Below are 24,147 nucleotides of genomic sequence, written 5' to 3'. Positions count from 1 at the left end.
AGAGGGAGGTTGGCTAGATCCCAGGAGTTCGAGACCAGCCTGGGCAACAGGGCGAAACCCATCTCTACCAAAAATTAGGCGGGCATGGTGGCGCACGACTGTATTCCTAGCTACTCAGGTGGCTGAGGTGGGAGGATTGCTTGAGCCCGCTTGGTCGATGCCGCAGTGAGCCGTGATCGCACCACTGCACTCCAGCCTGGGTAACAGAGAGAGACCCTGTCCCTGCCCCACTAAAAAAAAATCATTTTTAAATTGCAACCTCCCATCTCCATCTGCAACAACTCCCCGTTCTCAGCTCAACTGATAGGTAACCTCTAGAGATGGCTGTAGTACAAGAATGAAAGAAGGTACTCATTCATAAATCTGATCCATAGTGGTGGCATTTCCGGGAAAAACGTTCCATACCCCCTACCATCCGGGCGACCCCAATTGCACCTGGCGGACCAGGCAAGGGAGGAAAGGAGCAGCGCCTGCGCGTAGTGAGCGAGGCCCCGCCCAGCCCGCTAGTGGGCGGGCAGAAACTGGCCACAGAGCAGTCTCCGGAAGCTCCGCTGGCTACTCTGCTAACGTGTCCCGCGAGCGAGGCGCGTCGCAAAAGGTCGCGGCGGAACTTCCCTACGCTTTTCAGACCATACGCTTTACGGTACTAGGCATTGCTGAGCTGGGAGATGTCGGCGGCGGGTTGGGAGGAACCGTGGGGTCCTCCCGGCAGCTTTGCGAAGCGGGTGCTGGTGACCGGCGGTGCTGGTTTCATGTAGGTAATGGCGCCGCTAGCCAAGCAGTGGCTCCCCAGAAACCCCTACCTTTTCCCACAGCTCTGCTTGCCCTAGGCAATTTGGGTCCAGCTTTGAAGGGTCCTTATTCTGATATGGGGAGGGTCCTAATGCACGACCCGGACCAGCTTTTCTCTCCCTGGCCTGCAAAGAAGTGGTTCCTTTGAAACTGTGACTTCTTTAAAACGCCTCTTCCAAAGCTGTGTTACTCTCCGCCCTTCTGTGGCCGGAGGTGCTCACCACGTCACTCCTTGAGTGCGTGCAAGATACCCTAAGCTGCTCACCGACTGCTTCCCACCCGCAGCCTAGAGCACCCGCACACCACGATGGGCCCTGGACGTATAGGCACCCCCAAAACGATTTGAGGACTATAATAGGACATCCATGTAATCAGCAAACTTTTACAAATCCACTGTTGACACCCTTTTCTTCCTCAGACCCACATTCGATCAGCAAGTCCTCTCTACTTCCAAAGTGTATCCTTATGGCCACCACTTCTCACCACTTTCCCGTTTCCACCGTAGCCCATGTTTACCGTCATCTTTTGCCTAGACTGCTGCTGTAGCCTCTTGGTTGGCCATAACCGCGTCCACTCATATTCCTTTAAAGCCTGTTGCTCACATACAAGTCAGTGTTTCTTAAGTCAATCAGATCATGTTAGGAGCAGAATTTTACTTCAGTGGTTCCTGCCACACTTAAGAGTAAAGCCCAAACTCTACCATATCTAGAAAACTCAAGTGCCCAAGCCCTACTTTTGCAACCTGATCTGCTTTTCTGTACCTGCCATGCTTCCGAACTCTTAGTTCTTGGAACACACCAGGACACACACTTCTGTCTTGAGGCCTTCGCACTTGCTTCCCCTTTCCTTAGGCTGTTTGCACCACTCAATTTCTGGTTTTTGTTCAGATATCATCTCAGAGAGTTCTTACCTGACCACCATATCTAAAATAGCCCCTCTCCCAACTAGCACACTTAGCTCTACCTGAAATTATATTGCGGATTTGTGTCTGCTTGTTTATTGTTTGTATCCCCACTCTAAAATGCAAACTCGATAAGAACAGAGACTACTGTTCACTCAGCACCTGGAAGAATGCCTGGCCCATTCTATATAAGTCTTTAGTAATTGTGGAATGGCTGAATGCAAGAGTAATAAACAGGAAACTCTCCCATCCTCCCCTCAAGGAACTCAGTGGCTAGTGGAAGAAGTGGGAATGTGAGGATTCCTGTTTATGGCCATTTGCACATTAAATCACCCCTTCTAATCCGACTAGTCATTTGGGGGAGAGCATCAGGCTGGCATGTTTCACTTAATGAGAAAGAGGACTATGGGCATGAAAGGGTGATACTTGTGTGAGAGTGCGGGTCCAGGAAGGGTGCGACTTAGAAAGTGCTGTAAAAGGAATGCCGAATACAAACTCCAAGTTCATAATTTGGTCAAGGGCTCCCCTTTCCTGGGAGCCCAATATTTTAAGTATATATGGTAAATCTGGTAGATCATTTCACTGAGATATGCCTGTGATTCCCCTTTGGGGTCCTCTGAAGCCCAGGACCCACTGTGGATATCCAACTCAGGATGGTTTCAGCTGTTATTAGCCTGGGAATCCTGGGTTCAGTCTAGAAGCCTCCTGAGGATTCTGGTTTAACATTACCAAAATCTTATACCAAGAAATAGCAGTTGCAGAAGTTACTATTAAATATAGACAACTGTCTATGCTCATAGTAATTTAATTTTTACATACTTATATCTGCAGTTCCTGAAAAGGCATGCTACAGGCATGTACAGTTGTGCTGACTAGCTCCCATTTATCGTTCCACTTTACTCCACACTTGTGCCTGTATGGATGGCATCATTTGGTTAAACTGACTTTTCCCCTATACCCAGAACCAGTACATTCTCTCTTCTGCATACTCTAAATGGAATGTAAAACTTTTGTTTATAGGTACTGTTGAGAAGTTTGGTAAAAAGTTTGCATGTGTGTATATTTAGTGTAGTTATATTGTTTTCTGTTATCTTAGAAAAAATGAAAGTTATCTTTGAGTATTTTCCTAGTACTCAACACCTTAGGAAAATATTCAAGAATTTAGGGAAGTTAAAGTTTTTCACTAACAAGATACACTTTTTTTCAATAGTGCATCACATATGATTGTCTCTTTAGTGGAAGATTATCCAAACTATATGATCATAAATCTAGACAAGGTGAGTTTTATAAAAATGAGCTTCATGCACTGAAATTACATTTCAATTTATGTTTTTTAAAAGTACTAGAATCTTGTCATGCTGATATTTTAATTATTTAGTCATTTTAGCAATTCAGAGGCTCTGTATAGTAATGTGCTTATGTTGTATTTAATCTTATATAAAAGTTTTTGAAACTTGCATTTCTTATGGTGGTCCACAAAATAAAGTTTTTGTTTTATTTTGTTTTTTCAGTTGCTACTTTGCAAATGGACTTTTTGGATTTTCATTCAAAAAAACTATAAGAAAAATTTATAAGGCAATTTGGTGATTATAAGCCTTAATTGGATTTTTTTCTATTTTTTAATTGACATCTTAGTTGTACTTGTTATGGGGCATATGGTGATGTTTTGATACATGTATACAATGTGTAATGATCAAATCAGGGTAATTGGGACATCCATCATAAGAATAACCCTTAACTCTTATGAAGCTTTGCCTGACTTGCTATTATGGACAGGAATTTTTTTCTATATCACCAATATACCGACAGTTTGAGGAATAGGTATAATGAATTATAATATGTATAACACAGGTGTAATTATTTTCAATCACTAATTCCTTTTCTGTAAGAAATGGTAAACTTTTCTAGCACCAGTGGCTACAGGCAAATTTTGGCAGGAACATTTTTTTTTTTCTTTGAGATGGACTCTCGCTCTGTCGCCAGGCTGGAGTGCAGTGGCATGATCTCAGCTTACTGCAACCTCCATCTCCTGGGTTCAAGCGATTCTCCTGCCTCAGCCTCCTGAGTAGCTGGTATTACAGGCACATGCCACCAAGCCCAGCTAAATTTTGTATTTTTAGTAGAGATGGGGTTTCACCATGTTGGCCAGATGGTCTCAATCTCTTCACCTTGTGATCCGCCCACCTCAGTCTCCCAAAGTGCTGGGATTACAGGCACGAGCCACTACCCCCAGCTAGGAACATTTTTGAAGTAGAGACTTATGAAAAGGTTTTTGTTTTGTTTTGTTTTTTTTGGTACTTTGAAAAGGTAACAATTACTTGTTTTTTACTTTTAAGATATCAGAAACTTAAAATGTGTAAAAACAGGCTGGGCGCCGTGGCTCACGCTTGTAATCCCAGCACTTTGGGAGGCCAACGCAGGCGGATCACAAGGACAGGAGATCAAAACCATCCTGGCTAACATGGTGAAACCCTGCCTCTACTACAAAATACAAAAAATTAGCTGGTCCATGGTGGCGGGTGCCTGTAGTCCCAGGTACTTGGGAGGCTGAGGCAGGAGAATGGCGTGAACCTGGGAGGCGGAGCTTGTGCTGAGCAGAGATTGCGCCACTGCACTACAGCCTGGGCAACAGAGCAAGACTCCGTCTCAAAAAAAAAAAATAGTGTAAAAACAAGGAGCAAACACGCTTTAAGAGGACATGTTTTTGTATTGTAACCAGTAACATCTGTAGTCTTTAAAATAAATTGGTATTTGATTGGAAAAGCTAATGTCACTTTTTGTGTTGCCCCTTCTGTGCTCTTTTCTTTCAAGCTGGATTACTGTGCAAGCTTGAAGAATCTTGAAACCATTTCTAACAAACAGAACTACAAATTTATACAGGTATGAACATTTTCTTGTAACTGTACCATGCCTCTTTAGTCATGCAGAGATTATAGTATCTTTGTACTTTACAAACTTGTGTAATATGGGCTTGAAAGGAACACTAATTAAAGACCTTTTAAAAGATCAGGTAATTAATTTCCAAAAGTACCATGTGCTGTAGAGGATACTACTTTCGATTGACAACACATACAAAGCTACATTTGATTTTTGGTACCTTCGCAGATCTACCAGTAGCTGATGAATTCACATGGTTTGTATTTTAGTTCCTCCCTAGTCTGTCCCTATGAAGGTTGATTGACTCTGGAAGTCTCACTTTTAGACAAGTCCAAAGTATAAGCCACAGGACCAGTTCATTAATTTGCAAAGGGAAATGTTATTGTCAAATGAAACTATTTAACTCATATGTTTTTTTAAAGTTATTCTATAAACTCTCTTTTTAACTACAAAACTTAAAGAATATACTAACAACCTTTTCATAATTCTATTCTGTATGAAAGTGTTTTGTTCAGTTACTGACGAATTGTCGAGAATACATATTTTTAGAAGAATTAAATGTACATATAAACATTAGAAGTACCATAATTTTACTTAAACAACAAATTCCAGTTGTTACAGTATATTTCTTCGAGACAGAGTCTGCTCTGTCGCCCAGGCTGGAGTACAGTGGCATGATCCCAGTTCACTGTGACCCCCGCTTCCCCAGTTCAAGCAATTCTCCTGTTTCGGCCTCCCGACTAGCTGGGATTACAGGCGCCTGCTACCATGCCCAGCTAATTTTCATATTTTTAGTAGAGATGGAGTTTCACCATGTTGGCCAGGCTGGTCTCAAACTCTGGAGCTCAAGTGATCTGCCTGCCTCAACTTCCCAAAGTGCTGGGATTACAGGCGTGAGCCACCACACCCAGCCTAAGATACATTTTAATAATGGTTATCTGAAAGGTTTTTTAAAAAATGCTAAAAAAGTTTTGTATTAATATAGTGGCCTTGGGTTGGCAAAAATGTTGTGGACAACACTAGCATGGTACTTAGTAGTTGTTGGTGCTCATTAAAATATTATTTGGAAAAATAGTTTGAATTGAATATCTAGTATCCTAAGATGCTGGAGAAATACATCATTGGTATCCTTGTTTGAGCACTTAGTTGAATTTTTAAGATATTCTCTATTAAACAGGGAGGTGGGAGGTAGAGGGATGTCATAGTAAAAATGGTTATGAATGAGAGTGCTCTATGAAACTTAGCCCTTTCATGTTTGCTTCTTCATATAGGGTGACATATGTGATTCTCACTTTGTGAAACTGCTTTTTGAAACAGAGAAAATAGATATAGTACTACATTTTGCCGCACAAACACATGTAGGTAAGCATTGTTTTATGTTACAGTTATGATTGGCAGTCTCTCCCTGCCCTTGCCCCCCCAATACTTAACAATACTTATATTTGAAAGAGGATATATATCATACTGTACTAGAAAAACAAGCCCACGGTGACTGTGTCATCCATAAACTCAGCACTTTTTAAATACTTTTATTCGCATTGCGAGGCTATATTAGTGAAATATAACCTTGAATGCTGTCTGAAAACTTGAGTTTAACCAATTCAGGATCGTGAAGGGGAGCAATGGGGAGATGGGCCGTCAACTGTATTTTTTTATGTTGTTTTTCTTAAATTTTGTTGTGGGTATGCAGATGGACATTATTTATATCATTTTGTGAATTTTAGATATTTTCTAATAATTTGACAGTTTTATTATGAAATATAACATATTCGAAAGCATTTAGAAATACAGTTAAATAATGATAATGGAGTACCCATGTATCTATCACCTGAGCAAAAGACAGAATGTTGCTGAATCCTCTTCAGTAGTAAATACTACTGCTGCCTATTTCCAGATTTAAAGTTATAATTTCTTTTGCTTTTCTCTACACTTTTGTTGTCTATATATTTATCCCTAAACAATACAGCTTAGTTTAGGCTGTTTTAAAATATATGTATATTTAATATTATATATATAAATATATATACTTTATGTTAAATATATATTTTATATATATATATATATATAATGATATGTAGAGTTTTTTTTGTTTTTTCAGAATCCATGTAGATTAATCCATGGAGTTGGATATAGATATAGTTTGTTTGTTTTCAGTGTCATAATATTCCAGTCTAAAAATACATATATACACATACACTGTAGTTTACTTAATATACTTGATTCTTGATGGTCATTTGGGTTCTTTACACTTTGGAGCAATTTTGAACACTACTACCTTGAACATGTATCATGATACATAAGTATATATTACATTTGGCTATATAACAGATCATAAGATCTGCATACTTCACGTTGAGATAATGTCAAAACATATTCCAAATTATACCAACTTCCACTCCTCCAGAAGTGTGTGACTTCCTGTTGCTCCAGATAACACCAAAGCTTAGTTTTGTCAGTCTTTCCATTTTTGCCAATTTCAGTGCTATGTAGTGGTGTCTCATGTTTCTCATTTGTATTTTACCTGATTACTAATAAGATTAAGTACTTTTCATATGATTTTTTGTAATTTGGATTTCTCCTTTGTGAAATGCCGTTGAAATCTTTTGTCCATTTTGGCCGGTTGCGGTGGCTCACGCCTGTAATCCCAGCACTTTGGGAGGCTGAGGCGGGTGGATCACGAGGTCAGGAGATCGAGACCATCCTGGCTAACACGGTGAAACCCCATCTCCACTAAAAATAGAAAAAATTAGCCAGACGTGGTGACAGGCGCCTGTAGTCCCAGCTACTCGGGAGGCTGAGGCAGGAGAATGGCGTGAACCCGGGAGACAGAGCTTGGCAGTGAGCTGAGATCACGCCACTGCACTCCAGCCTGGGCGACAGAGTGAGACTCCGTCTTCAAAAAAAAAAAAAAAAAAAGAAAAGAAATCTTTTGTCCATTTTAAAATGGGATTGTTTACCTTTTTCTCATTGAAAGAGAAGTTTCAGTGAGAAAAAATGGCAAGTAGAGTTTTTATATATTCAGGACACTAGTTCTTTATCATTACGTATGTTACAGATGCCTTCTCTGTATGGCCTATCTTCTCACTTTTTTGACAGTGTGTTTTGATGAACAGATGTTTTCAATGTATGTGTTTTCCTTTATGCTTAATGCTTTTTCGGTTCTTAAATTCTCTCCTACCCCAAGGTCATGAAGATATATTTTTCTGTATTTTCAAAGCTTCATAATTTTGTCTTTTATGTTTAGATTTGTAATCCATCTGAAATTAATTCTTATATAACCCCAATTTCATGTTTTTCCATGTGAATACCAATTGTTCCTGTACCATTTATTGAAAAGTTCACCAGTTTCTACCCTGTCATATCAAATTTATTTTTGTATCTCTGTCTCTCTTCATTTATTTGTCTCTGCCTGTCTGATTACGCACTATATTGACGAATACAATGATTTCATGTCTGTTAAAGCAAGTCCTTCTACTTGGTTAATGATAAAAGCAGTTGTGCACTTCTACCAGCAATTTATGAGATGCTTGCCAACACTTGCTGTGCCAGTTTTGTGGTTTTTTTCCCTGATGAAGTTAAAAACCTTTCCATTTGTTTATTGGACTATTCTCCCTCTCTTTCTTAGTATATCCTCTTGGAAAATTTCTATTTAAGTTTCGTGGCCATTTCCTATTAGGTTGTCAGTTTTTTCCTTATAGATTTTTATAAGTCTTTTATATATTTTGGATCCAAGCCTTTTGCAGCTACCTTTTTTTCAGTCTGCTTTGCCTTTTTCAATTCTTTTTTTTGTTTTGTTTTGTTTTTGAGACAGAGTCTCGCTGATTGCCCAGACTGGAGTGCAATGGCACGATCGCAGCTCACTGCAACCTCCACCTCCTGGATTCAAGCAATTCTCCTGCCTCAGCCTCCCGAGTAGCTAGGATTACAGGCATGTGCCACCACGCCTAGCTAATTTTGTATTTTTGATAGAGATGGGGTTTCACCATGTTGGCCAGGCTGGTCTTGAACTCCCAACCTCAGATGAGCCACCCTACTCAGGTGATCCACCCGCCTCAGCCTCCCAGAGTGCTGGGATTACAGGTGTGAGCCACCACGCCTGGCCTTTTCCCATTTTTAATGGTGTCTTATTATTAGTGAAAGTTCTTAATTTCAATGTGGGTTAATTTATCTTTACCTTTTTCTTTAGGGTTAGTGCTCTTTCTGTCTTTTTTTTTTTTTTTGAGACGGAGTCTTGCTCTGTCACCCAGGCTGGAGTGCAGTGGCGCAATCTCAGCTCACTGCAAGCTCCGCCTCCCGGGTTCATGCCATTCTTCTGCCTCAGCCTCCCGAGTAGCTGGGACTATAGGCTCCCGCCACCACACCCGGCTAATTTTTTGTATTTTTAGTAGAGACAGGGTTTCACCGTGTTGGCCAGGATGGTCTCGATCTCCTGACCTCGTGATCCGCCCGCCTCAGCCTCCCAAAGTGCTGGGATTACAGGCGTGAGCCACCGCACCCCGCTCTGTCTTGATTAAGAACTTGTTTCCCACCTCCAAGCTCGTGGACATGTTGTCTTATAATTCTTTTCTTAAAAGTTATTGTTTTTCCTTTTACATTTAGATTTCTTCCCCATATCCATATCAATTTGACTCGAAACCATTTATTGAAAAGACTTGACTTTTCCTCATTGTCACTGTTGTCATGGTCAAATGTTTATATATGTATGCTTCTGTTTCTTGGCTCTATTCAATTCTGTCGGTCTTTGTCTGTGCTTATACTATTATCACACCATCTTAATTACTGTAGCTTTATAATAATTCTTTATACCAGCAAAGCAAACCTCCCACCCTGTTGTTCCAAAAACAACATTTTACATTTGACATTGTTGTTCCAAAAAAACAATCTTTGACATTGTTGATCTTTTCTTACGCGTGTTTGTTTTCTATATAATGAATTTCTGGTCTTACCTTTATTATTTCATTATTTCTACTTTGTTTAGGCTTACTTTCTGTTCTTTTTTCTAATCTTTGTGATATATTTAGCTTATTAATTTTCACCTTTTCTCTAATGTATACATTTTAGACAATAAATTTACTTCTAAATACTGCTTTATCTGAATGCCACAGGTTTTCATATGTATTTTTTCATTATCTTTTAAGAGTTTGATTTCTTGCTGGGTGCAGTGGCTAACACCTGTAATCCTAGCACTTTGAGAGGCCAAGGCAGGCGAATCACTTGAGCCCAGGAGTTCCAGACCAGCCTGGGCAACATGGTGAGACCCTGTCTCTACAAAAAATAATAATAAAAGATAAAGCCAGGCATGATGGCATGTGCCTGTAGTCCCAGCTACTTGGGAGGCTGAGGTGAGAGGATCACTTGAGCCCAAGAGGTGGAGGTTGCAGTGAGCTGAGATCGCGCCCTTGCACTCCAGCCTGGGCAATAGAATGAGACCTTGTCTCTAAAAAATAAAAATAATTTGATTTCTTCTTTCATCTGTGGGTTACTTAGACATGTATGTCTTAATTGCCAAACATGTATGGGTTTTCTTGTTCTTATTGAATTCTAGCTTAATTGTATGTGATTAGATAACATACTCTATGATTGTAGTCCTTTATGCTACAACTTACTTTTTGGCTCAGTATATGGTCACTTTCTGTAAATTGTATGTGTATTGAAAAGAATGTTAACTTGCAAACATTGGGTTCGTTGTTCTTTACACATCCATTAGGTTAAGTTGGTTAATGATGTTCTTTAAATCTCTTGTATATTTCCGGTGAATTGAACCTTTTATCCTTATGAAGTGATCTTTTTTTCCCTGGTGATGTGTACTGCTTTAAAATCTATTTTGTTTGACATTAATATAGCTGTGTTACTTCCTTTTTGGTTAGTATTTTCATGATACTTTTTCCATCTTTTTATTTCCAAACTTTCTCTAGTTTTATGGGTTAGCTGCATGTCTTGTAAACAACATGTATTTGGATTTTGATTTTTTTAAACCCATTCTGACCCTCCTTGATATTTACCCTCAGTGTTTAGTTTGTTGCTATATTTGGATTTATTTCTACCATCTTATTGTATGCTTTCTTTTCTCACCTGTTCTGTTTCCTTGGTTGCTGTTTACTTTTTTTAAAATAAAGAATTCTTCCTTTGTAAAAAATTGTTTATTTAAAAAAAATTCTTGCTTGCTTTTTTTAAGGACTGACTGAGGAATTTTTCTTATTCTCTTTTTCTCCCTCTTCTAGTTTGGACATTATATGTTCTGTTTGTACTCTTGGAGTGGTTACCCTAGAAATTACAGATGTGTAATTAGCTTATCAAAGTGTAAAGTTCATCAAAACCTTTGCCCTCTTCCCATTTAATTTCCAACTCCATTTTTAGCTATTTTTAACTCGGTTTTTATCTGGATTTTTTTTTTTTTTTTTTTTTTTGAGACAGAGTCTTGTTCTGTCACCCAGGCCAGAGTGCAGTGTTATGATCTCGGCTCACTGCAACCTCTGCCTCCCAGGTTCAAGCAGTTCTCATGCCTCAGCCTACCAAGTAGCTGGGATTACAGGCGTGTGCCACCACGCCCAGTTTATTTTTTGTATTTTGAGTAGAGATGGGGTTTTGCCATGTTGGCCAGACTAGTCTCAACCTCCTGACCTCAGGTGATCCACCCACCTGGGCCTCCCAAAGTGCTGGGATTACAGGCATTAGCCACCATGTCCTGCCTGGAATTTTAAATCAATCTTATTTTATTTTGTTTTTTTATTCCCACTAGATGACATTATTACTATTTTATATAGTCAGTAGTCATTATATTAGGGGTTTACAAAACGATATTCTAGTTATGTCATTCTTCATTTATACCTGGAATATCTACGTAAAAAAATGTTTTCCGGCCAGGCGCGGTGGCTCATGCCTGTAATCCCAGCACTTTGGGAGGCTGAGGTGGGTGGATCACCTGAGGTCAGGAGTTCAAGACCAGCCTCGCCAACATGGTGAAACCCCATCTCTAAATACAAAAAAGTTAGCTGGGCGTGGTAGTGGGCACCTGTAACCCCAGCTACTCGGGAGGCTGAGGCACAAGAATTGCTTGAACCTGGGAGGCAGAGGTTGCAGTGAACTGAGATTGCGCTACTACACTCCAGCCTGGGCAACAGAGAGAGAGAGAAAAAAAGTTTTCCTTACCAATTATTTGGTTACCTTGAGATTTAATTGTTATAGAAAAGCCAGATTAAATGCCTGATTATTTTTATTTATTTAGTAGATTTCACTATAATGAGTTGGTTTCCAAGCATCCTCCTTTTTCTTTTTTCTTTTTTTTAGTATCGCTATGAATTTGTAGATTTTAACACATTTGATTTTTTTTGTTTTAATCACTTGCAGTTATTTTTCTTATTTATGTTCAAAATGACTCACCATTAGCCATTGAGAGGCTCTTCTAGTTGCTTCCTGAGTTCTTTTTGACATGACCTTAGCAGTCTTTGACAGCCATCTAACTTTCTGGTTTGATAGGATGTTTCAGTTTTATCTTCAGTGTTTTTTCCCCCTAGATCTGGAATCAGCCCTTTCTCTCAGGAGCCATTGTTCCTTTTGGTGGGAAATGGTGTTTAGAGGCCACAATCTGGGCACTGGGAGTGCTTATTAACTGATTGGACATTGTTTCAAGGCTTTTTCAGTTAACAAAACTGGGGAATATTATTTGCCTATTTACTTAAGATTAAATATGACATGGGTTTATACTGAAATGTCCAGTCCAGATTGAGAGTTTTTGTTTAAGTTCATCAGTCTTTCATTTATATCATCTTTTCCATACCCTGAACACCTTGGTTCTCAACAGCACCATGCTAATTACTCATTTACTTTATTCCAAAACACACAATGAGTCCACATTTCTTCTTTTAAGGACACCAGGTAGATTGGATTAGAACCCATCTTAAAGACCTGATTTTCACTTAATCACCTCCTTAAGAGCCCTATCTCCAAATATAGTCACATTCTGAGGTTCCAGGGTAAGGGATTAGGCCTTAAGATGAATTATGGGGAGACCACAGTTTAGCCCATAACTCTGGGTTAGAGTTATGGGCTATGTAATTTGACTAGCTATGTAATGCCTGTGTAATTTGACTAGATATTTCCAAGTTTCCTTCCTTAGGGATTGTAAACATTTTACATTGTCATTGTCAGCATACAAAGTGTCTTTTGCCTAACAGCCTCAATAACTAAGTGATTTGTCAAATTTTTGAATTTTTGCCAGTCTGATAAGTAAGAAGTGGTATCTCTGAGTTTTTAATTTGGGTTTTTCTTACTGTAAGTGAGGTTGATCATCATAATCTTAAGGACCCATTTATATTTCTTCATCTAAACTGTTTATGTCTCCTACCTGTTTTACTGTAGCATTGTTCTTAATTTAAAGTTCTTTATAAATTGATGATACTAACCCTTTATCTCTGTAATTTCACATGGTTTTTCCCAGTTTGTCATTTTTGTCTTTTTAAATTGTTTTTAGTTTTTTAACCATGCAAAATTTTTATATGGTCAAATTTATCAGCCTCTTCCAGTATTGCTTCTAGATTGTGATTCATCATTAAGGAAGTTCCTTCCGTTTCCTGGTTATAGAGGTTTAGTTCTTTTAAGGTGAATTTATTTTTAAATAACTCATTCAGCATTTATTGCTTTCAGCAGTAACAGATTGATCTTAAGCCCATCCCTGTAATTCATAATTTTTTTAAATTTAAGAACATTTTAAATTTTGATGTATTATTTTTAAATTTTCTTCCTTATAGAATAAAAAACTTTCCTGCAAATTTAACACTGATAGTTTTCTGGCTTCTAAGAATTTACATGTACTATGTAATTTAGGTTTAAAGAAATCATAAATATCACTGCCTGTGTATGTTATTATTATAACTGTTGCAGCCATGGTAAATGAAGAGCAGTGAATAGTACTCTCCTTAAACCTGAGTCCATCATTTGGCATTTGTTTTATCCGTTGGGTAGACTTGTTTTAGCTTTTCACTCTTTTTATTTTTAGATCTTTCATTCGTACGTGCCTTTGAGTTTACCTACGTTAATGTTTATGGCACTCACGTTTTGGTAAGTGCTGCTCATGAAGCCAGAGTGGAGAAGTTTATTTACGTCAGCACAGATGAAGTATATGGTGGCAGTCTTGATAAGGTGAGCTTAGAAAATGTATATTTTACCTACTTAACCATGTACCATGATACAATTTTATTAAACCTACACTGGGCTTTTTTCATCCTCAAATTATATACACTTGTGGCACTCTCCAGAGTGTATTAGGGTTCTCTAGAGGGACACAACTAATAGAATAGATAGATATATAAAGGGGAATTTATTAAGTATTAACTCACATGATCACAAGGTCCCACAATAGGCCATCTGCCAGCTGAGGAGCAAGGAGAGCCAGTCTGAGTCCCAGAATTGAAGAACTTGGAGTCAGATGTTCGAGGGCAGGAAGCATCCAGCCTGGGAGAAAGATGTAGGCTGGGAGGCTAGGCCAGTCTAGTCTATTCATGTTTTTCTGCCTGCTTTATATTCTAGCCACTCTGGCAGCTGATTAGATGGTGCATACTCAGATTGAGGGTGGCTCTGCCTTTCCCAGCCCACTAACTCAAATGTTAATCTCCCTTGACAGCACCCTCACAGACACACCTAGGATCAATACTTTGTATCCTTCAATCCGATCAAGTTGACGCTTAGTGTTAACTGTCATAGAATGTTATTCCATTGTCTCCTCTGTTCAGATCAAGTGATACCTCCCCAAATGGGGAACAACAGCCTAGTCTTGGTAGAGACTTATTCATTTATTTTTTCATGCCCCGGAAATCTCTTTAGGTACAGATTTATATGTAATTTTGCAAGAGAATTGCAGATCTCACCTTTTTGTCCCACTCTTACAAATATGGTAAATGTCATTCCATGGACCAAAGCATTAAGTTAGACTGCAGCATACTACCTGCTCATCTTTCCCTTTCAGTCAGGAAAACATATTGGAATGTCAAGGAGACAGTGTAAAATTCTTGTAAAAACCAAAATCTATTTTTTTTTTGAGACAGGAGTTTTGCTCTTGTTGCCCAGGCTGGAGTGCAATGGTGCAATCTTGGCTCGCTGCAACCTCCACCTCCTGGGTTCAAGCAATTCTCCTGCCTCAGCCTCCCGAGTAGCTGGGATTGCAGGCATGTACCACCATGCCCGGCTAATTTTGTATTTTTAGTAGAGATGGGGTTTCTCCATGTTGGTCAGGCTGGTCTCGAACTCCCGACCCCAGGTGATCTGCCTGCCTTGGCCTCCCAAAGTGCTGGGATTATAGGTGTGAGCCACTGTGTCCAGCCTTAGAATCTATTTTTTTAAATAAATCATGCATAAATATTATACTTTTTAGGCAAAGGAGACTCCATTGTCCAATCTATAATATTTATAATTGGTGTCTGCAGTGACCTCATTTTGTTTATTTTATTATTTATGAATTTACTTATTTTACCAAGACCACATACATAGTGAAAATCAAATAGTCCGAAAAGACTTACAGTGAGAAAATGTAAACCTTGACCACGTCTCAATTTTCAATTCTGCTTCCAAGAAGTAACCATTTTTCAATTCTCTGCAATTTTTATCAGGTAAACTTCTTTCTTCATGCACCCTGCCACCCTACATCAGATCCGACACAGTAGCCAGAGTGATTTTTAAAATGTAAGTCAGACCTGGCATTACTCTGCTCAAAATCAGTCATTGTTTTATGGTGGCCTTCAAGGTTTTGGCCTTCCTCTAGCTTTCTGACCTCCTCTCCCACTGTCTCTTGCCTCATATCAGCCTTCCTGCAATTCCTTTGGACACGCTTCTATCTCAGGGCCCTTAAACTTGCTGTTCTCTCTCTCTGCTATATAGGATTGTTGTGCACATTAAAGAAGTTACCACATGTCCTTGGGAAAACACCAGGCACATAGGATTTAAGAAGTGGCTTTAAAAATTTGGTGATTGACATTTCAAGTTTTAACGTATGCTCTGACTTTTATACTTAAAATATGCATAACACTTTTTTAAATATATATTTTTAAAATTAGGAATTTGATGAATCTTCACCCAAACAACCTACAAATCCTTATGCATCATCTAAAGCAGCTGCTGAATGTTTTGTACAATCTTACTGGGAACGATATAAGGTAAGAACTGATTACAGAAACTCTTGAAACATTTTCCTTTGGACTTAAGTGTTAAAACTCCAAGTCGGCTTTTTTTTTCTTTTCTTTTTTTCTAAAGATTTTTAAGTTTTCTATTTATTCTTCGGAGACAGTCTCGATCTGACACTCAGGCTGGTCTCGAACTCCTGACCTTAAGTGATCCGCCCACCTCGGCCTCCCAGAGTGCTAGGATTACAAGTGTGAGCCACGTCCAGCCCAAGTCAGCTTTTAGCAGCATGCTTAAAGTAGAAGGCATAGATTGAGAAAATTTACATATTATGGAATTTTAAAAACTAATTTCCTCTATTGTGTGGACAAATTAGGACCGACCTCTTCATATTCAGTTCATCATTAAAGGAATAACTTGAATATACATTTTTTTTCTATTTCAGTAATAGATAGAGTGTTACAGCTATAGTCAGAGTGAGGTTGGAGTCCTATGAGTGGAGGAAGACAGAGGGAAGACAGATCCCCTTTCTGCCATGTGCTTCTCTCTGCATGTTGGCTTTCATGGCTCCTCATGAATGGCAAGTAGACTTGTCCCTGGTGGCTCTGACAGTGTCAGTATGGGAGCCTTACCCCATATGAATCCTCACCTTGAATCTCCTGCATTTGGCTTCCCACTGCTCTTTGTGAGTTTTTAGGGACTGGGTCAGAGAGGCAAGCCTTGGAATTCCTAAAGATTCTCTGACCATTTGAGTTCTGGTGGCATCAGTGCTTTTCACTTTCATAGTAGCTCTTCTTATTTGTAGGGATTGGTACAATGAAGAGAGCCAGCTTAAAGAGTCCTTGGGGTGGTCTTTAAAATAATCCACTGGAAAGTTCTTCAGAGTGTTTTGCTATCAGTCAGACTTATAAACCTGTGCCATCTGTGTTTATCTTCGTGTACTAATAAAAGAATAGTTCCTCTTCTTTCTTTTGGAACCTTTGCCTTTATCTGAATCCTATTCTCTCCTTTTTAGAAACTTTACGTTAGAAAAAAATCTCTGACCTTAAGGTGTGTGGAATTATTTAGGCAAAGGTGCCCATATTTTGAAATTCTGCTTATCTTTAAAATAATCATTATTATTAGACCTTTTCAAAAGCCTTAATGTTGAATATTCTTTTAAGTTTCCAGTTGTTATCACAAGAAGCAGTAATGTTTATGGACCACATCAATATCCAGAAAAGGTAAATTTTGCTTCTTAATTCATGGTGTTTTTCAGTGATTTTAACTTCTCATTATTTGAAATAACCTCTTTTCAGTTATTTGTCTAAAATAATATGTTGTAAATTATACATAATTTTATATGCTGTATAACACCACTTGCAGATTGCTTCAGACTTAGAGTTTGAAGACTTGAGTTTTAAGTCTCAAGCTGGCTGACACTCACCAGCTGGCTTCACCACTTAGCAGGGATTTTGAAGGATCCAACGAGAATGATATATGTGAAAATACCTTGTACTTTTAAGACTCTAAAGCACTATAGAATACTTCTACCTCTACTGTCACGCTGCAGTTGACTCCCTGTTTGCAGTCAGACCAGTATGTCAGGGTATACAGAAAGTCAAAAGCTGGCTAGATAGTGATGCAAGAAGCTTGTATACATTAACTGTCTTAGTGTCAGCTGGCTAACTGTGCCTCAACTCATCTTTATTGTGTAGGCATGAATATCTTCCAGAAAGTACTACAAGTAATGAATAAAAAAATGTAGTTTAGAGGCTGAAAATGCCTGTGCAGTTGGTTCTATATCATCAAGCCTGATTTTATATAACTTCGGCCACTCTGCCTAAATTTGGAGACTGGGTTTTCTTGCTTCCCGGCTGGTCACATTGATCTGTTTGCCCAAAGGAAAGGGCCATGTCATGACCTGCGGGTATTAATATTTATTTTGCTTAATTTTTCTTTGAATCCAAGAGCACTGGAATCTATAAATTCCTGAAGCACTTAATGCATAGGTGCTATGTGTAAAGCAATAAGTAAGATACAAGTATCTGCCCTTATAAAGTCAGCACAAAGGTGAGTTTTATGATGAGACCAACTATCGGATGAAGACTTTTTCTGCATTTTTCCCCTATTTAGATCATTTTATCTTCAAGTAACCTGTCTTTATGAAATAGCAAACTAAGAGATCTTTTACATATCAAATACTAAAGTAGGTTTTTTAATAAACTGATAAAAATAATTAGAAGCAATCCATATGCATATTTCTTAATAATCTTTTAATCTTGGTATGAGTTCAGATTCATACTAATGAGTAAATTTCCAGTCTGAAATGATATTTAAATATTCTTTTAGGTTATTCCAAAATTTATATCTTTGCTACAGCACAACAGGAAATGGTATGTTATTATTACCTTTTTACCCATACGCTTTTCTGGTATGTTAGAGTATTTGGTGACACTTTCTTGAATACTATAAAGTCTTAAAGGCCATAGAATTGAATGCCCCACTAAATTTAAGAATCATTTCTCCAGTGTAATAGTTTTTAAAATGATCTGTATCTTATTTTTATAATTGTTGAGATAATTTCAAATCTTAATGACCTATCATAGAACTTTGAATTATAGCATTAAAATTTGAAATCTATTTTTATATAATTTTACTTTCTCAAAGGACTTATTTAATTCATAGAACTGTAGATATTTCTTTAAAATGAACTTATGGCATAAAATTGAACACACATTTCACAGGGGTCACTAATATGTTTGCCGCTTTCCTGCTGAGTACCCTCAGAAGGTTTGGAGATTAAGAAATATGAACAAAATTTAGAAACGCTATGAGAATTTGTATTTTCAGTAAAAGATTCAGGGATCCCCATGGGAATTACCTTCTCTGGAGTTGTGGTACCCAGTCAATGCTTTAGGAGAGTTTACCTTTTTACACTTAATGATTTCACTTCATTTAATCTCTCTAGTTGCATTCATGGGTCAGGGCTTCAAACAAGAAACTTCCTTTATGCTACTGATGTTGTAGAAGCATTTCTCACTGTCCTCAAAAAAGGGAAACCAGGTGAAATTTATAACATCGGAACCAGTTTTGAAATGTCAGTTGTCCAGCTTGCCAAAGAACTAATACAACTGGTATGTATCTATTTTAAAAGGTTGGTATTTTCAAAATTGTTAGTGGCAGTGACCATTAGTCAAAATCAGAAGCATACAGCTTACTTAATTTAAAAGTAAGCAAGTAGAAAATGAAATTAATGATTATGTGTACCATATGTGTCTTAATTTAAGTTGTATCACCTATTTAGTAACAGCTTTTCAGGAAAAAATAATTCACTAAATGTGCATTCCCTAATTGTAAGACATAAGTCATTTTCAGAAATATAAAATTGTGTCTTAAAACAAGTAACAGTGATATATAAAATAATTACATTAGTAGTTATGAATGTCCATATATATTAGGGGACATCAATTGTAAATCTTAGTTTAATAGAAAGAGGGACTAAATAATAACCAAAATCCAATGTGTATATCTGAGCTTCAGATGGAATTTAGGTTATAAAGTATAGAAAGTGTTACTAAAATTATATTCATTTTAGCTGTCTTCCCTGCTATGAGGCAGTTGTTTTCTTTTTAATCAGCCATTAAATACCATTGTTATTCTCTGATCTCATTTTATAATTTGACTCAAAGCTTTCTCCATTTTGACAGATCAAAGAGACCAATTCAGAGTCTGAAATGGAAAATTGGGTTGATTATGTTAATGATAGGTGAGTAACAAGTTAAAACATTGGGGAAAGGTTGTGAAATCTTAGGTACTTTTAAAATTATAAAATACGTGGACTTGACCAATAACTAGTTTATCTGTTTTGAATTTTCTGGTAAAACATTTTTTTCATAATCGTAAGTACCATACAGATTAAGTATAGCATTATTACTTACTAGCTATGTGACTTAAAAAATTATTGACCCTTTCTAAGTCTGAAGTTTCAAACCTCCGGTGTGAAATAGGGATAATAACATCTTTTTTTTTTTTCTTTTTTTTGAGACAGAGTCTCGCTCTGTTGCCAGGCTGGAGTGCAGTGGCACAATCTCAGCTCACTGCAACCTCTGCCTTCCCAGGTTCAAGCAGTTCTCCTGCCTCAGCCTCCTGAGTAGCTGGGACTACAGGTGCATGCCACCACGCCCAGCTAATTTTTGTATTTTTAGTAGAGACGAGGTTGTACCACATTGGCCAGGATGGTCTCGATCTCTTAACCTCGTGATCTGCCCTCCTCGGCCTCTGAAAGTGCTGGGATTACAGGCATGAGCCCCTTGCCCGGCCGATAATAACATCTTTCTTATAAAAGCATTTTTTTTTTTTTTTTTTTTGAGGCAGAGTCTCGCTCTGTCGCCCAGGCTGGAGTGCAGTGGCGCAATCTCGGCTCACTGCAAGCTCTGCCTCCCGGGTTCACGCCATTCTCCTACCTCAGCCTCCCAAATAGCTGGGACTACAGGCGCCTGCCACCTCGTCCGGCTAATTTTTTGTATTTTTAGTAGAGACGGGGTTTCACCATGTTAGCCAGGATGGTCTCGATCTCCTGACCTCATGATCCGCCCCGCCTCGGCCTCCGAAAGTGCTGGGATTACAGGCATGAGACACCACGCCCAGCCTGTAAAACCATTTTAACACTTATTTGTAATGTATATGAAATACCTGCCCCACAGCCTGGCATATGAGTCCTAATAAGTTTTTGTGTATTTGTTTATTTAGTCATTGAACATTTATTGAGTTTTTTTTTATGTGTCAGATACTTCACTTATATCTAGATTGTGGCTGAAACAAGAAGATAAGACACAGAGAGGGTTAGGCACCTGGCATTATGGGTGACTTTTTTTTTTTAAACATATACTTGATTTTACAAACTTTCTGCAGAAAACCTATTGGGAATTTTTGTAAAGAGAAAAGTTGGGTTGTGGTAAAAATGCATAAACACATAACTCCTAGTATCTAAATTTATAAATATATATCTACAATATTATTTTAAATCTGTTTTGTTTTCTAAGACCTACCAATGACATGAGATACCCAATGAAGTCAGAAAAAATACATGGCTTAGGATGGACACCTAAAGTGCCTTGGAAAGAAGGAATAAAGAAAACAAGTATGTTTTGAATTAATCATTTGGGGGCAAGTCAGAAAAATTTAAAGGAAAAATAACTTATTTCCAGAACGTTATACAAACCAATGGAATATTATGTTGAATCATTTGTACTTTTCAAATTGCCACAATTTCATATATTTCTAGTAACAGTCCTGTGTTTCCTAAGCATCTTGAATTTTATAAACCAACTTCTGATCAATCTTCCCATATCTTGTTAGCATTAATCAAATACCTATATTATTTATTCTGAGGTACATATTTTTTCACTTTCTTCATACTCCTAAAAGGTATGTGTTTTTATAATCACTGGTGTCTTATAATTATTATTGTAGCTTTTTTCTTTTTTATGTGTATATAAAATAATGATCCATCACTGGCATCTTAGAGTTGGTGAAATATAGATGCAGTCTTTTTTGTGTCTTGAGGCTTTTTATATTGAAACCAACAAAGGAAATAAGTTTTAGTATGTGCAGAAAAATCTGTTAAAATAAGTGCATATAAAGTCTGTGTATACATGTTAAAGCTCTATTTAGAAATATATTCATGAGAAAAGCTTTACCCAGATGTAGAAAAAAAAGTTTTGATTCAGAGCTTGAAATTCAAAATACTTAAGTCAAATATTAAAAAACAAAAAATAGTTTAAAACTATCAGGTTTCTTTAAACTAAAAAAGCTTTTACTGATAATATAGCAATATAAAATAATTTCACATATTAATAGAAGGAAGGTGCTGAGCATAGTGGCTCACATCTGTAATCCCAGCACTTTGGAGACCAAAGTGGGAGGATCACTTGAGGCCAGGAGTTCAAGACCAGCCTGGGAAATATAGTGAGACCCTGTCTCTACAAAAAGTAAAAAAATCAGCAGGGCATGGTGGCACATGCCTGTAGTCCTAGCTATTTAGGAGGGTGAGGTAGGGGGATCTCTTGAGCCCAGGAGTTTGGGCCTATAGTGAACTATGATCACACCACTATACTCTAGCCTGGGTGACAGCGAGACCCCATCTCTTAAAAAAAAAAAAAATGCAAGGGAGTTCACATCAACTCATTGTGCCTCTGATGCAGTGTTACCATATTTATATGACCAAACACTGTATTATACTTTTTTATATAAAATAACCTTAAAACCAGGGCAGATGACTTATTTCCTGTACCCCAAATTCCTTAAAATCAGAATCTTAAATATTTATACCAACAAGTTCAGTATTGAATGACTTTAGAAGTTAAAAAGAAAAAAATGGTTGATTTTTAATTATAAATTTTTTAGGTTGATTTAAATGTCTTCTGATTGACTTCATTGTTAAGTTCAAAATCAAATTGTTTACATCATTAGGCAGTGCTTGTCTGCTGCTTAGCTGATGGGCAAGACTTAGCTAGCAGAAACTCAGTAAATGTTGGTTAACTGATGTTTAGTTTTTCTTTCTTTTCTTTTTTTTTTGTCTTTTGTTTTTTCCTATTAGTTGAATGGTACAGAGAGAATTTTCACAACTGGAAGAATGCGGAAAAGGCATTAGAACCCTTTCCGGTATAATCACCATTTATATAGTCGAGACAGTTGTCAAAGAAGAAAATTATCCTACCTCGACAAGTGGTATGAAATTAAGTGACCAAATGAAGTGCTCTCTTTTCATTTGGAATTAGATTCATGACTTTTTATATAAAATTCAAATGCAGAATGCCTCAATCTTTGGGAGAGTTTCAGTACTGGCATAGAATTTAAATGTCAAAATTCTTTCTGAAACCCTTTCTCCTAGAAACTAGGAAATAATAGGTGTAGAAGACTCTCCCTAAGGGTAGCCAGGAAGAAGTCTCCTGGTTTGGACAACCATGAAGGGTAATGGTGCTAGGCAGATGGCAACCTTCACTGGTTTTGAACTCAGTCAGCTTCCCAGCCTTTCCCAGTGCCTAAGAAAGTCTCTGAAATGTTCGTTTTTAGGCAATCTAGGATGAGTCTTATGCCCTAATTCACCATTTCTTTTTTAAGATCTGATATGCTATCATTGCCTTAATAATGGAACAAAATAGAAGCATATCTAGCACTTTTTAACTTTTGATAATTTTGTAAAATTGATTACGTTGAATGCTTTTTAAGGATGTAAAGTTTTTATATTTTCACAATTAACGTATGTAAAACCTTGTATCAGAAATTTATCATGTGTTTACTGTTTAAAATGATTTTATTTATAAAATTGTCAGTATCTTAATGTATTTAATGTAGAATATTGCTTTTTAAAATAATGTTTTTATTTTGCTGTAGAAAAATAAAAAAAATTTGATTATATATTTTTAATCCTTCTTTGCCCTAAAGACTTTAAGATGACTTGAAAAAGTAACTGATTGGCTATTGGGGGTTGAGAAAGGGAAAAGAAACTGGGTGACCCTCTATTAAGAATGCAGATTTTGGTATGGAGGCATCATAATTCCTCATTAGAAAGTCTTAAAAATACCCTTAAATACCAGCCTCCCATTGTGCTTAGGGATCCCCAAGTCCATACCTCTTCTCTTCAATTTCTCCAATTTCGCCTTTCTGGAGAGAAATAGAGGGAAGACAGGTGTGTCAGTTGAGTCTTACAGGAAGCAGATGCTGAGAGAAAGTAATGACTATAACGATAAAAGAAGGAGGAAGCAAAATTGGTCAGGCTGTGCGGGCAGAAAGGCAAACCCAACCCATGTGGAGAAAATGTCTATGTGAGAATCAGCTACAGGCCCTTTCACAGTGGAAAGTGCTTAGTGGAGTTCATGTCCCACCAGGTAGCTGGTGGGTTTCCTTGAAGAATAGTGCCATATTGGGGGCTCAGTATTTGTCTCTATTGCCAGCAAGTTGGATATTCACAGGTGACAATAGCTACATTGGCCGTGGTAAGTGAGAATTCATGCTGTGCGTCCCAAGAGTAGGGACCATCTGTACAGTGAGGCCTATTCCATTCAGGTGCCCATCATGGTAGTTCTGGGGTGGCTGATGATGAAAGCTGGCTAAAGTTAACTGACCAAGTCATTTTATCTACTGGGTGGTTCAGTGCCTCTTGCTATGGTGGTTGCTTTCTAGTGAGTGTTAACATGGAATACACAGATCTTCACACTCCCCACCCTCTCCCATAGATAGGCCTATCCATGCTTCTCCAACCTTTACTTCCTTGTTTCCTGCCCCTCTAGACTTTTTCCTTCTAAGCCCCAAAGTAGCTAGCCAGGCTACTGGTTATGACTAAATGTATATTCTCACCACAGGTCACTACTATACATAGTGCATGAGCAGGGATACTACTTGAAGCTTTTTTCTTGGAAAGGTTTTCTCTTTCCACATTCTTTTTAAGGCTACCCCTGCATGGTTTTCAGGCAACAACCCTCCAT

The 24,147-nt window shown here is 37.9% G+C and overlaps 1 protein-coding gene across 1 annotated transcript; it reads left to right on the top strand.

Moving 5' to 3' along the window:
- The first annotated feature begins 602 nt into the window (after nt 1-602).
- On the top strand, nt 603-23,080 carry TGDS (TDP-glucose 4,6-dehydratase). Its single transcript, XM_032151104.2, has 12 exons — nt 603-754; nt 2,904-2,970; nt 4,505-4,573; nt 5,842-5,932; nt 13,566-13,708; nt 15,616-15,714; nt 16,843-16,902; nt 18,011-18,054; nt 18,630-18,795; nt 19,369-19,427; nt 20,704-20,801; nt 22,260-23,080. The coding sequence occupies exons 1-12, from the start codon at nt 669-671 to the stop codon at nt 22,328-22,330; spliced, it is 1,053 nt and encodes a 350-aa protein (XP_032006995.1). The 5' UTR covers nt 603-668; the 3' UTR covers nt 22,331-23,080.
- Nucleotides 23,081-24,147: the final 1,067 nt, after the last annotated feature.

Source organism: Hylobates moloch, unplaced genomic scaffold (genome assembly GCF_009828535.3).
Source record: "Hylobates moloch isolate HMO894 unplaced genomic scaffold, HMol_V3 SCAFFOLD_4, whole genome shotgun sequence".
In the NCBI taxonomy this organism is placed as follows: Eukaryota; Metazoa; Chordata; class Mammalia; order Primates; family Hylobatidae; genus Hylobates; species Hylobates moloch.
Note: the sequence above shows the minus strand (reverse complement) of the source record. Positions and strands in the feature narration are given on the sequence as shown.

Excerpts from the sequence above, each read along its gene's own strand:
- TGDS (XM_032151104.2), top strand. The coding sequence starts at position 669 with ATGTCGGCGGCGGGTTGGGAGGAACCGTGGGGTCCTCCCGGCAGCTTT. Across the intron at positions 16,903-18,010 it reads CACATCAATATCCAGAAAAG|GTTATTCCAAAATTTATATC; the intron begins GTAAATTTTGCT and ends ATATTCTTTTAG. Across the intron at positions 18,055-18,629 it reads CTACAGCACAACAGGAAATG|TTGCATTCATGGGTCAGGGC; the intron begins GTATGTTATTAT and ends TAATCTCTCTAG.